Source organism: Danio rerio, chromosome 16 (genome assembly GCF_052040795.2).
Source record: "Danio rerio strain M-AB ecotype USA chromosome 16, GRCz13ab, whole genome shotgun sequence".
NCBI classification, from domain to species: Eukaryota; Metazoa; Chordata; class Actinopteri; order Cypriniformes; family Danionidae; genus Danio; species Danio rerio.
This window is the reverse complement of record NC_141036.1, coordinates 52502925-52516791: the sequence shown is the minus strand read 5'-3', so window position 1 is coordinate 52516791 and position 13867 is coordinate 52502925. Positions and strand designations below refer to the sequence as shown.

The 13867-nt window shown below is 38.8% G+C and overlaps 2 protein-coding genes across 4 annotated transcripts in view; one reads left to right on the top strand and one right to left on the bottom strand.

Annotated features, from left to right (window-relative positions):
* The window catches only part of LOC147840416 (uncharacterized), a 976031-nt gene that overhangs the window by 169104 nt on the left and 793060 nt on the right, over positions 1-13867 (bottom strand). The gene's annotated exons all lie outside the window — the stretch shown is intronic.
* Positions 926-13767, top strand: tmem176l.4 (transmembrane protein 176l.4). Of its 2 annotated transcripts, NM_001277320.1 has the most exon segments (8): positions 926-985; positions 5541-5775; positions 7241-7357; positions 7444-7500; positions 11079-11297; positions 11591-11611; positions 12985-13104; positions 13180-13767. In NM_001277320.1, coding segments are annotated over 7 exon segments (765 nt in total). In that variant the 5' UTR covers positions 926-985; positions 5541-5601; the 3' UTR covers positions 13237-13767.

Sequence of the window (13867 nt, the reverse complement as noted above, 5' to 3'; positions counted from 1 at the left end):
CACTGAAGCGGCACCGACGGTGCAGTTTGGCAATGCCTGATGTCACCCATTCAAAGTTAATGTGAAGCGTTGATGCTGACATCCTGTGTAAACGGGCCGTAAATTAATTGTTTTTACTGCATTTTTATTTTTAGACTTAGAAATCACATTCATATTCAAATTTGCAAAATGAAAAAAATTAAGTTTGTAATAAATCCAGCATTCAATAAACATATACTATATGGAAGTCAATGGTTAAAATATCTTCTTTTGTTACAATTATTAATTTTCCTTCAGCTTAGTCCCTTTATTAATCTGGGGTCGCCACAGCGGAATGAACCACCAACTTATCCAGCATATGTTTTACACAGCGGATGCCCTTCCAGCTGCAACCCAGTATTAGGAAACATCCACACACACTTATTAACTACAGCCAATTTGGTTTATTCAAGTCGCCTATAGCACATGTCTTTGGACTGTGGGGGAAACCGGAGCACCCGGAGGAAACCCAAGCCAATACAGGGAAAACAGGCAAACTCCACACAGAAGTACCAACTGACCCAGCCGGGACTCAAACCATTGACCTTCTTGCTGTGAGCCAACAGTGCTAACCACTAAATCACCATGTTGCCTTATCTTCCTTTGTGTTCAAAACAAAAAAACCCAAACAGGTATGTCAGAAGTCATCATCAACAGGTATGTTCGTTTAGTTATTAATCAAGTATACATGACATGAATATGACTGATATTGTTCAGTGGTGACATCTGTTACTGTTCGCTTTGTGTTTATACGAACACACATACAATACATACATGCGATCATTAGAAGTGGATTTTTTTAGTCCTGTTATACCAGTTTCTTTAGCCACAGGGAAGTTATTGCCGGGAAAAACCCAAACCCCGCCTCCATCAACGAAAACAGGAATGAAGAAATAAAACAGAAGCAGATTCCTGTCATATTCACTGTGGAGCGACTGAGACGTGCCATACAGACGTGCCATAACAGGTGAGTTTAAGTTAAAATTGTTTTTTTTTTTTCAAATATGATAATCTCCAATACTTAAAAACAAAGCAAAAAATAGGACAAGAATGTTAAAGGTGATGAATAAACTGTTGTTAAACTTTAGCAACACCAATTTCTTCATGGATAACAATAAATAATGCATTAGGGCTATTGCACAAACTCTTATAAATCTTTCATGAATGTTACAAAACATAAAGGAACAGTTCACCCAAAAATAAAACAACTGTCATGATTGACTCTTTCTTCACGAAAGAAGATATTTTGAAGAATGCTGGAAACCATCATAGTATTTTTGTTCCTACTTTGGATGTGAATGGCTTTAAAGATTAATTAAATTTAATTATTTCTATAGCGCTTTTACTATGTAGATTGCGTCAAAGCAGCTTCACATAGAAGATTATAGTTAATTGAAACTGTGTCAGTTCAGTTTTCAGAGTTGAAGTTCAGTTTAGTTCAGTTCAGTGTGGTTAAATCAAGTGTGCCGCAAGGGTACGTTTGAGTGAAGGTCTCGGCTGTTAGATCGCCCCCTGGGGGCTGGCTGCAGTACAAGTCATAAAGCCTGCCTCCTCCGTGTTAATGAAGGAGACTTGAGCCCAAATAAAAAAAATTATTACACTTGCAATAAAATGTCCCGAAAGATGGTTCTGGTCGATTAAGACACTGATTATTGTGCTGAAATAGGTGCCGATCTTCATTTTTGTAAACAGTTTGTTTTTAGCAGTAATTTAATGCTCGGCGTGTCATCGTGATTGACAGTTGTGATCGACAGTTTCTCAAAGCAGCGCGTCTGATCTTTGGCAGAAGACTGAAGTGTTATTATTCGATTTCTGTGTTATTTTCCCATGACAAAATGAGTTCAGCAGTAAACTACAGTTTCTGACATACATGATCCTGGTGGAACACGGGCTTTATTAGTTTGCTGATACACGCCTAGCCACCCAGATAACAAAATACACTCGGGCCAGTTCCAGCTAACAGTTAGATTCTCGCCTGCCGGAGACTTACCCCTCAGACTGACTATCTCTGCTGGACCTACTCTGGATGCCTGGACTTACTGCCCGATTCCAGCCCGAGTCAATCGAGCCAGATGCGGCGGCCGAGCGAGCCGGCGCTGCCGCATGAGAGCCGGAATCAGCCCGCGACGCCGCGAGTAGGTTATAAAATATATAACCGATTGAATATATAAAACCCTCATATTTGTTAACGTTATTACATCCATTTGTGTTGATATGACAGCAAACGCATGCTGAGAAGTTCGGGGGGCGTGGTTGATTTTACATAAAGCGTTTGGTTGGAAGCTCGACTCTGCTCATTTTCGCGGCTCCTCCTCTGGCTCCATCAGACAGTCCTTCTGCGCATGTCAAGGCTCCAATTTCAGCAGTGTTTTGCGACAGTTTGTGCCCGTCAAGCAGGCGTTTTGCCCTCAAGGCGTTCAATGGGAAAAGGGGCTGTCGTGTCGTCCATATTTTTTACAGTCATTGGGTTTAATATGCATTGCTGAGAGTTCAAACACTGAAGAGCAAATCCATCGATGCGCAGCTTCACGAGTCCTGACCCGAAAAAAACTTCACCAATCGGCGAAAGTGAAGAATTAAAAACCTCGAGAGAAAGCAGGTGTAACCCCACCGATCCAACGCCACCCAACCCGCTTTGAGCTGGTATCGAACCAGCGACCTTCCGCATGGGAGTCAGTTGCTCTAACAAGGAGGCTAAAGACCATAGCCTCTAGCATAAGTCACTAGAGCACCTTTAGAGGTCAGAGGAGTGAGGTTTACCTGCACAGCACCTACTAGCTGGCCTCCGTTACACTCACCCCTCTAAACCTCACTCCCATCCGGGTCAAGGCACTAATGTAACCCCGCCGGTCCTATGGCACCCAATTCGCTCCGAGCTGGGATCGAACCGGCGACTTTCCGCATTAGAGGCAGTTACTCTACCAAGGAGGCTAAAGACCATGGCCTCTTGCGATTGTCGCTAGAGCACCTTTAGAGGTCAGAGGAGTGAGGTTTACCCGCACAGCACCTACTAGCTGGCCTCCGTTACACAGGCTCAGTGGGGCACTTCTTGTGCAGAGCTGCTGTCTAGGCGCCAGGGCTGGAGAACGCTGGACGTCCATCGTGGAGAAGCTGCAGGTGGGAGAAGTCACCGGCTGGTGTACAGGCTGTCCCTTCAGGATCAATGCGAGGACTCTTCTGTCTCTGGGGTCATACAAGGATCAGTCTCATGCTCTCCACTCCTCCAAAACCACCACAGCAGCTGCTCAGGATACGGCCTGGTCCAAGATTATGGAAACCTCGAGAATAATAAACAAAAATAGACTAACATAAGTGCAAATGTCGTTCACTTAAAATGTATTTTGGGAAGTGTTCCCAGCTCTGGTTGCCCTAAATAATGCAAACTAACAATGCTTTAGAGCTCTGGTTCTCAAACTTATTTCACCAAGTACCACCTCAGAAAAAAATTATCTCTCCAAATACCACAATAATAACCAGTATTAAAACACGGTAGCGTAGTAGGCCATATTAAGCTTCTACAGCACTGCACAGTTCAAAAATGAGGCAGATTAATTACTATTATTAGGTGAATGTATTATTATCAGCCACTTTAAACATTATAAATAAAAAAAACATTGCTGCACTTTGATTAAAGTTTTATTCATGGAGAATATTGCAAAGCACTGCAGTGTTTGGGTGTTCTGTGTTTGTCTGAGATAATTAGTCTACCAAAATTATACTCCATACAAATTATGAAGCTGATTGGTCGCTTCTTGTCACGTGACTCACAGTGCGGCATTCAAAATAGTTAAGATGTTTTCAACTGAGGACACCTGGAATACGCGAGCGCGTCGCACTGCTTGCGCCTTAATTATTCTCCCCCAATCAGCTGGTGTGTGGTGTGCGGTCTGGAGCAAAATGGCTGCCATCGCATCATCCAAGTGAATGCTGCACACTGGTGGTGGATGAGGAGATTCCCGTCTATGTGTAAAGCGCTTTGAGTGCCCAGAAAAGCGCTATATAAATGTAAGGAATTATTATTATTTTTATTATAAATAATAAACTTGTGCGTGAAAATGGTGCGATATGTGAACAGCCGTCATCATTTGTGATCTCCAGCAGTTGATCTTCTTGAACAGACATGCTGGATTCACCTGAATTGATAAATGGGTTGCGGATCTCTTCATTGACAGTACTCATTTTGCTTGCCTGTGGGTTAAATTTTGGCGCTCAGGTGGCCGAGATGTTACGGAAATAATTAATGACTTGGGAACCACTGCTCTAACGCGTATCTGTTCTGCAACGCGCCTCTTTCTTTAGTTCTGCGTCAATAGCGTATGCCGAGCTTTTCCCATACTGCTAAACTTCCGCTGACCTGTTATTGTGAACTTTTTCCCATTTTATACAGTTCCTTTTACAGCATCGATGTTGTAATGTCATTAAAATACATTCAATTAAATAAACTTTGGCATTCATTTAGTTGTTCAAGCGTAAAACAAGACAAAAAGCAGTTTACTCGCACACACCCGTCAGAATCGGCAGGCTAGCGCAGAAGCTCCATTGAATATGGGGAAAAATAAATGCTCATGTTACAAAGACATGGCGGGGGGAATGTAATTTAATGCAGTGCTTCTTGTACAATCTGAGACCCACTTTATATCGGATATCACTCAGCTAGCTGAGATCGCTGATTTTTAAAGAAAACAGACCTTAAACGCGCCGGTTTTTGCATTGCATACAGTTCGCCGGAAGCGCTTAACCCAGGTTAATGGCAAATTAAAAGTTCCATTAGCATGCTTCAGCACATACCCTTTTGGATTGCCTTTTAGCAGCTGACAACGCAATACACTAAAGTAAACATTCTAAGCACAGCACTTTGATCGTAGGCTGTAGAGAACAGCCAATGCTGATCACATTGGTGTTATCGTACGCATCAAATGATTAAAATTGTATTAATTTTTATTACTCAGAGATTCCTCCGCGTACCACTAGAAGTAAGTTTGAGAACCACTGCTTTAGAGGATTTGGATTTCAAAAGCTTTTGTGTTTTATGTGTATGCTAATACAAAGAGATGTGCCTTTAATCTAGTTTTAAACTGATAGAGTGTGTCTGCTTCCCAAACTGTGCCAGGAAGGCTGTTCCAGAGTTTACGTGCCAGATATGAGAAATATCTACCGCCTAGAGTTGATTTTGATATTCTGGGAATAATCAATTGTCCAGAATTAATTGAGCGTAGTGGACGTGATGGGCTGTAATACACCAGGAGCTCCCTCAAATACTGGGGAGCTGAGCTGTTCAGGGCTTTATAGGTAGTCAATAATATTGTAAAATTTTCATCCCAAATGTGTTAAATGAAAAACAGATACATTTTTACGTGGACTATCCCTTTAATCAGCTATTTCATTTTAATGAGGGATTAAATCAGGTCATGTTACTTTATAGAATATTACATTGCTACTGAAATAGAATGCTACTGTACTTATTCTGGTATAATGGAGATGGTCCTGCTGTAAAAGTAATCATCCTTAAATGTTTCTTGCAGTGAACAAACAGGAGTTTTGGTCGTTGTTACCTGTGGGAAGTTCATCACACCTGTCTACAACATGCCTCTGACCGTGTCTCAGAATGAGGGTTTGGCGGTCGTCACCGTCACCTCAAACCCGAAGAGTAAATGGCCCATTCTGTGCCAGATTCTGGGTTATCTGTGCTACACTCCACTGTGTTCTGTGTCTCGGATTACGATCGGAAAGCTGGAGAGCGTCAACATTGGTCTTGGGGTCAGTCAGACACTTATTAATACATTTATTGCAAAACACATTTTTTGTATCATCAGGTTTTCTGCTTTTAAGGATATTTTAGATGGATTTATTAGAATCTAAAACATGCAAAACATCTGAGATGAGCAAATGTTTTTACAACATTCCACATTGTTACAGTTGGGTTGTAGTTAGGTTACAACATACTTGTTTTATTAAGAGACTAATGAATTATGAGTTAAATAAAAAATAAATATATTGGTTAAATAAAATAAATTATTTATGAGTAAAATATAAAAATGAGCAATTTAAAAATTTGCATTATTGATAAGAATTAGTCGACATGGTGGCTCAGTGGTTAGCACTGTCACCTTACAGCAAGAAGGTTGCTGGTTCGAGACCCGGCTGGGTCAGTTGGTATTTCTGCATGGGTTGCAGCTGGAAGGATACCTGCTGCGTAAAACATATGCTTGATAAGTTGGCGGTTCATTCCGCTTTGGTGATCTCAGATAAATAAAGGGACTAAGCCAAAGGAAAATGAATGAATTAAAAAATTAGGGCATATTATTCTTCAGTTGATCCCAAGAAGTTAAAAATCTTGGCTGTCAAAAATATAATGTAAACATGGAACATTTTTTTGTTATTTTATGCAAAACAAATGTTCAGAACAGAAAAATTTGGCACTAAAATATTTTATTTTATTATTTTATTACAGAAGAAAACAAAGACTTTTTTATCAAACACATAACTATACATATTAAATTCCAGACAAATAAAAATGTACAAGCAGTCCCTTATCTATTTTCATAAGTTCATTCAACTATTTTTCATAGTTAAAATGTATTCAAACTAAACATTTAACTTTGTAGTTAAATTAAAAAATGAGTCAAATAACTGCAAAAAGGTGAATATTTTGAGAAAAAAAGCACATATTTCAATAAAGAAAATTTTTAAAATAATTTTAAATAAAGAAAAAATTTTAAAAATTCTCTATTTAACAACAATACAATAATTCGTTAATGAAAGATGACTCCACTTCAGATTCTCATTAGTCTTAAAGCATTCTTCTATGAGTTCTTTTTACAATTTTAGATGGCATAGCAGTCAAAATCGGACCAATGAGCTCATGTATGGAACCCCCCCCCCCCCCCCCCCGGCTACAGGCCTGGTTATATATAGTTATAGTTACTATATCTTAGGTTCTGTTGTGTTTCCCATGTGACCTGCTGATGCTGTTGTTGTTGTTGTTTTTTTTACTTTTTCTATTGTGTTTGGTTTGAGCACAAGCCTTCAAGAATCTTCTAGATGTGCACACACTGATGTTTTTCTTGCTACAACACTTATTAACCGCATTTTTGAAAATGTGCCAAAGTTTGATTGACTAACATACTATATTATATAGTATATAGTATAGTGTTATATATAGTTATCATACTGTTATATAGTGTCATACTGTCATACTTTACTTTGTTTTCTTGTTTCATAGATTGTCCAGATGATCATTGGGGTCATCAATATTGCATTGGGGATTTCGTTCATGTATCTTGGATATTATTTTAACATGTACCTCATAGCCTTTGGACCCTTTTGGATTGGTAGTGTGGTAAGACTCTGGTCCCATATTGTTTAGTTTAATCAGTGCATTTAATAAAGAGCATTATTTATTTTGAAATGTTTTTGTGTGTTTAGGTCATTGTAGTTGGCATTGTGTGTGTTCTAGCAGCGAGATTTCCTTCTTCTTGTCTGGTAAGTTTCTGGTAAATGAATCTGACATTTCCAGTCTTGCAAGTTTCTCTGTCTGTGAAGTAAAAAAGTATGATCAGGTTACAATCTGATAAATACGGTGGCAGGGAAGTGCAAAACAACATAACAAAGTGTGAAACACTTTTACAAAGCTTAAGACAAATTTAGATTTTGTGGAAAACTCAAGTATTATTCAAGTATTTAGGATGTTTTAAAAGAGATCTATTATGCAAATACTTTTATAAGGGGTTTAAACACAGTTGTTTTGCAATTTGTGAATATAACCAGCCTCTAATAGTAAAAATGTATAAATCCATTGTTTTTATAATCACAATTCATAAAAACAGTCTGCAGAAAAACTTTGATTGACATTCTCCCTTTGTACGTGTCATCAGTAGGGGAAAGCCCCACCCATTAGTGGTGATCTCTCCCTCATTAGCAAAGGACATAAGTCTCGTTTTTTAATCTGCCGCTATGCTGACACACAGGCATTTGTAGCTCCACCCTCTTTGGAAAATAGTTATAGGAGTGCAATTTCATTTGCATTTAAAGCAACAGTCACCACAAATGCCACAATTTAGATCAAAGCCTAAAAGGGGCAGTTTCAAAGAGTTATAAAGCATTATTTGTGTGGCATTTTGAGGTGAAACTTTACATACACACTCTAGGGACATCAGAGACTTATTTTATATCTTAGTAAAACATATTCAATGTGTTTTTTGTTACAAAAGCAAAGCACTGGGTGTATTTAAAATTTAAATTGACCAAAAGGAAATCAAGGAAGTAAGTGAATTTAAATGCCACTATAGACCAGGGGTACTCAATTAGCGACTTGCGGGCCGAACCCGGCCCCAGAGGCAATTTATTCCAGCCCTCCAAATAGTGTGACCAAGACATCAAAAATAAATTTAGTTCAGTCAAAAAACATCCGTTTTAGTTATGAAGTGACGTGTGTCTGTTCAATACAACACAAGCTGCAGTGGCTGCGCAGAGTCACCTCAAAAGTGAGGCGCGAGCAGCCGAAAACATTTGGATGTGCTTGCAGAAAAGACCTTGTGTACTATGCATTGATATAGTCAATAGAGATGCAACGATTAACCTATCTTGAATTTACATTAGACGTGATAATCATGAAACCATGATTATTCTTCAGACTATATTATCATACAACCAAAATTTATAATCGCTTACCCATAATTGTTATGCAGTTCAAAAAATTATAAATGAATGTGTCTGAAGGTAGACGAAGCCTACTTCAGTATTGCACTGCTTTTGTTGTGCTCTGAAATGATGTTTGTAAAAAAAAAAGTCGTTCAATGCACTGATATGTGTAGTTTCGAAATACAATATATTAGCATTTTAATGTAGAAAACGAGAACGTGGGAAAAATACAGCATATGGGGTCTTATAAACAGTTGTGTTATCACTCATTAAGCAAGTCCTATCTCTCCGGCCCTTTGTTAGGGATGCTTTTCATAAACTAGCCCCCGTAACCAGCTGAATAGCCCTGCTATAGACTCTAAGCTTAAGTTTGATGCCCATGTTAAGAAAATGTCCAAGACTATTAAAACAAATTTTTACTGCTTAAAGATTATAAGACCATATATATTTATCTCTTGAAGCAGCGCAAATGTTTGAGAATGCTATAATATTATCACATATGTCTTAATGTGCAATGGGGTCAAGCTACTCAGTCAATTGTTAAGCCTGTATTGTCACTTTACAAACAAACTTTAAAAGTAATGGATTATAAACCAACAAAAATGGCACCATTGCCAAATTGTTGAAAAAAATAACTTGTTAAGCTTTGATGCAGTTTTTTTTTTAAAGCTTTCATTTTTAAGTGTTTAAGTGTATACATGGGCGATGCAGTGGGCGCAGTAGGTAGTGCTGTCACCTCACAGCAAGAAGGTCGTTGGTCGTTTCCTCTGGGTGCTCCGGTTTCCCCCACAGTCCAAAGACATGCGCTATAGGTGGATGGGGTAGGCTAATTGTGTGTGTGGATGTTTCCCAGAGATAGGTTGCGGCATCCGCTGCGTAAAAACTTGCTGGATAAGTTGACGGTTCATTCCACTGTGGTGACTCGGATTAATAAAGGGTTTACGCCGACAACAAAATGAATGAATTATTTAATTAAATTAAAATACACAGTGGAAGTCCATCTTGTGTGTGCCTGTGTGTTTTGAGGGAGCCTTCAGTATATTAACTAATGTACATAACAAAAACTGCCTGCTGATGCACACAGTTAATGTTGATTACCAAAATAAAGATCAACAAAAAAGCAATGTATACATAGACCCTAAAAATGTTTAATTCAACAATGAAACATCAAACATGGCCTAAAAATTGTACATAGTCAATCAAATGAACTTAATTAAAAAATGCAACAAATATTTGTTTGGGCCCGAAAACTAAATGTACATTTTTAAAATTATTTTTGCTTAAGTTGCGCACTAGATTTATCATGTATAAATATCATTATGTTTAAATATTATTGTAACTATAAGCCTACATAATGCTGATAATCAAAAACAAAATGTCATGATATCTCATGCAATTATCTTCTTAGTGCATCTTAAAATACATGAATGACACTCCTCACATAGCTTGAGAAGCATACATTCTGTATGATGTATACAATTTGTAAAATAAAGACTTGCAGGTTAAGGAAACAGCAAAGGAGGAAGCTGCCGTGGGCAAAAGTATATTTATATAGACAGATAGGTAACTAGATAGAATAGACAGGAATATATTGATCTGTGCAACAGTCGATATGCTGCACGCTGCAGACGCAAAAGGCAAACGCCTGCTTGCCGCTTTTGCTCTCCATACGCACGCGTGAGGTGAGAAGCAAGCCTGACTCTCGACTATTTTGACAAATACACACCGATGTTGTACGCTTACACAGAGCCCAAAGTGGAAGCTTGTGATTGGGTCAGCTCAATGTCAATAAAGAAAAGAACCAATGGGCTGCAGATTATGTCACATGGGCCCGTCTGTCCGGAAAAGAAACATCTTACTTTCAGAGCGTGACAGCTCACAGGATTATCATTCACTTAGGCAGAAAAACACGACAGCCTGTTAAGTGTTTATTGGCCATTCAGCCCGGCCTAAAAAGTACGTCGGCTCAGCAGGAAACTGCCCGGTCTGCCAGATGGCCAGTACGCCCCTAAACACAGCTGATCCAACTCATCAAGGTGTTTGAGTCTACTACTAAGAAAGTGTGAGTTGGAGCTGGTTAAAGCTAAACTATGCAGAGCTGCGGCCCTCCAGGAATTCAGTTTGAGACCGTTGGTGTAAAGCCTAACCAGGGACGAGGGCTTCAAATAAGTTTCAGCTTTACGCAGCATCGGTTTGTATAACAATGTCAAGTGTATTCTGCCTGTTAAATAAACAAATAAATAAATAAAATAATCTTTAAAAAAAAAAGGGGGGGGGGCATAATAGGTCCCCTTTAAGTCAGTTTTATCAGTGTATAAGTTGAAATGACTTGAAGAGTTCACTTGATTCTGTTTTACAGCATAATTGACGATATTAGATTTACATAATTATTAATGTATGTTTTTGTTTGTGTTTCACAGCTGATGATAGGAATGTTAATGAACATTGTCAGCGCTGCACTGGGCATCACATCTATTGCGTTGTATTCACTTGACCTTTCATTTGGACATTATCGAGACTGGACATGTAGGACCTATGATACTAACTATTACTATTCAAGCTATGACCGCTACAGAACGCCGACCCCTGAAGAGAGTATGAGACTGGAGATGTGTCAGTACTACAACAATCTCTTCAACGTAAGGATTACATTTCTGTATAACATTCAACTCCAAAAATAACAACATACAAGTGTTTCTTCATTGAACATTGTGCAATACAAATCTACCCTAAATTTAAAAGCTTTACAGCTGAGGGGATACATGAAAGTTTGAACCAATTGTTTTACTAATAGGAGTTCTGTATTGAATACAAGAAGTTAGAAGTTCCAATCTATACACCACAAGTTTTATTCACAGCTTTTGCTGTGAAGCTCTAAATTGAGCTCAGGTAGATTCTGTTTCCACTGATCATTCTTCAGATGTTTTAGCAGCTTAATTGGAGTTCACCTGTGGTAAATTCAGTTGATTACACATGATTTTAAAAGGCATACACCTGTCTATGTGATCTATATATAAGATCCCAGGGTTGACAGTGCATGTCAAAGCACAAACCAAGCATGAAGACAAAGGAATTGTCTGTAGACCTTCGAGACAGACATGTCTCGAGGCACAAGGCTGGGGAAGGTTACAAATAAATTTCTGCTGCTCTGAAAGTTCCAATGAGCACATTGGCCTCCATCATCCAAAAGTGGAAGATGTTTGAACCACCAGGACTCTTTCTAGAGCTGGCCGGCCATCTAAGCTGAGTGATCGGTGAGGTGATCAATAACCCGATGGTCACTCTGTTTGAGCTCCAGCATTCTTCTGTGGAGAGAGGAGAACCTTACAAAAGGACAACCATCTGTGCAGCAATCCACCAATCAGGCCTGTATAGTAGAGTGGCCAGACGGAAGCCACTCCCTGCCTGGAAATGCCAAAAGGCATCTGAAGGACTCTCAGACCATAAGAAACAAAATTCTCTGGTCTGATGAGATTAAAATTGAACTCTTTGGAGTGAATGCCAGGCATTACGTTTAGAGAAAACCAGGCACCGCTCATCACCAGGCTAATACCATGGTAGAGTCAGCATCATGCTGTGGGGATGTTTTTCAGCAGCAGGAACTGGAAGACTAGTCAGGATAGAGGGAAAGATAAATGCAGAAATGTACAGAGACATCCTGAATGAAAACCTGCTTCTTGACCTAAGACTAGGGTGACGGTTCATCTTCCAGCAGCACAATGACCCAAAGCACACCGCCAAAATATCAATGGAGTGGCTTCACAACAACTCGGTGAATGTCCTTGAGTGGCCCAGCCAGAGCCCAGAGCTAAATCCTATTGAACATCTCTGGAGAGATCTGAAAATGGCTGTACACTGTCACTTCCCATCCAACCCGATATAGCTTGTGAGGTACTGCAAAGAGGAATGAGGAAAAATTCCCAAAGACAGCTGTGCCAAGCTTGTGGCATCATATTCAAAAAGACTTGAGGCTGTAATTGCTGCCAAAGGTGCATCAACAAAGTATTGAGCAAAGGCTGTGAATACTTCTGTACATTTCAGGTTTTTGATTTTTAATAAATATGCAACAATAAAAAAAAAACTCTCATTTTTTTACATTGTCATTATGGGGTATTGTGTGTAGAATGTTGAAAAATTAATTGAATCAATTTTGGAATAAGGCTGTAACATTAACTGTGGAAAAAGTGAAGCGCTATGAATACTTTTCGGATGCACTATATAAGTGTTTCTTTGTTTCTTTTCTTTTTATATCAGTGGTTCCTTATGATTTCATGACATTTTCCCCTTTTAACATGCTGACATTGTGTTTTTTTTCCCCATCTGTAGATGATCTGCGTAGGTCTGGATATCATGATGATCGTGCTGTCAGTGCTTCAGATCTGCGTCACCATCAGTCTCTGTGTTCTGACTGGCAAAACTCTGTGCAAGAAGACTGAGGATGAAGAGGTATTGAATCACACACAGTTAAATCCCGTGATCATGATTGTTTCTATGTGTTCATGTTTGTTTGTGGTTTTACAGGAGGATCAATTTCTTAAAAAGCCACTTCTGGACGATGACGCTGTTGGTGTTGCATAAAAAGAAGAACACTGAAAATAATCACTTCCCAGCAAACAATTGTGTGTTTAATAGACATCTTGGGCTTTCTTGGGCTTTCTGTGAAAATCAAGAAGAACAATGGCCCAAAACTAGACCAGTCGTCAAATAGACAGATAAAACAGACTTTATGTGTAGTCATTTATTTCAGTTTATTTGATAACTAGTTTAGTTTTGGCCTATTCTTAGAAGTTTATTAGATTTCACTGACAGCCCAAGTTTAGCCTTGTATTAGCCGAGATGACTATGTTTTTTACGTTTATTAGACATCTTTTAGCAACAGAAAATACTTGCTGAGTTGTTTTATTTGCTTGCTATAGAATGGGATGTTGTACTAAAATACATCAAAGCAGATTTCTTCTTTTTGATCTGAAAAACTGTACTGATAAATGACCTTAATTACACATGTTTTCCTTTCTTAAAGTGGTGTTACTTTTAATACTGATACTAATCTAGTTTGGTTGCAGTATTTTGGGATGCTTTCTTATTATAATAAAAATTAAATGACTTGGATGAAATGTGACATCCTTGTGTAAAATGTAAGGACATTATACCGTTTAAAGCAAGCCTGTCAGATGAAAAAGAGCCAGAGTCAGAGATTCAATTGAAGAAA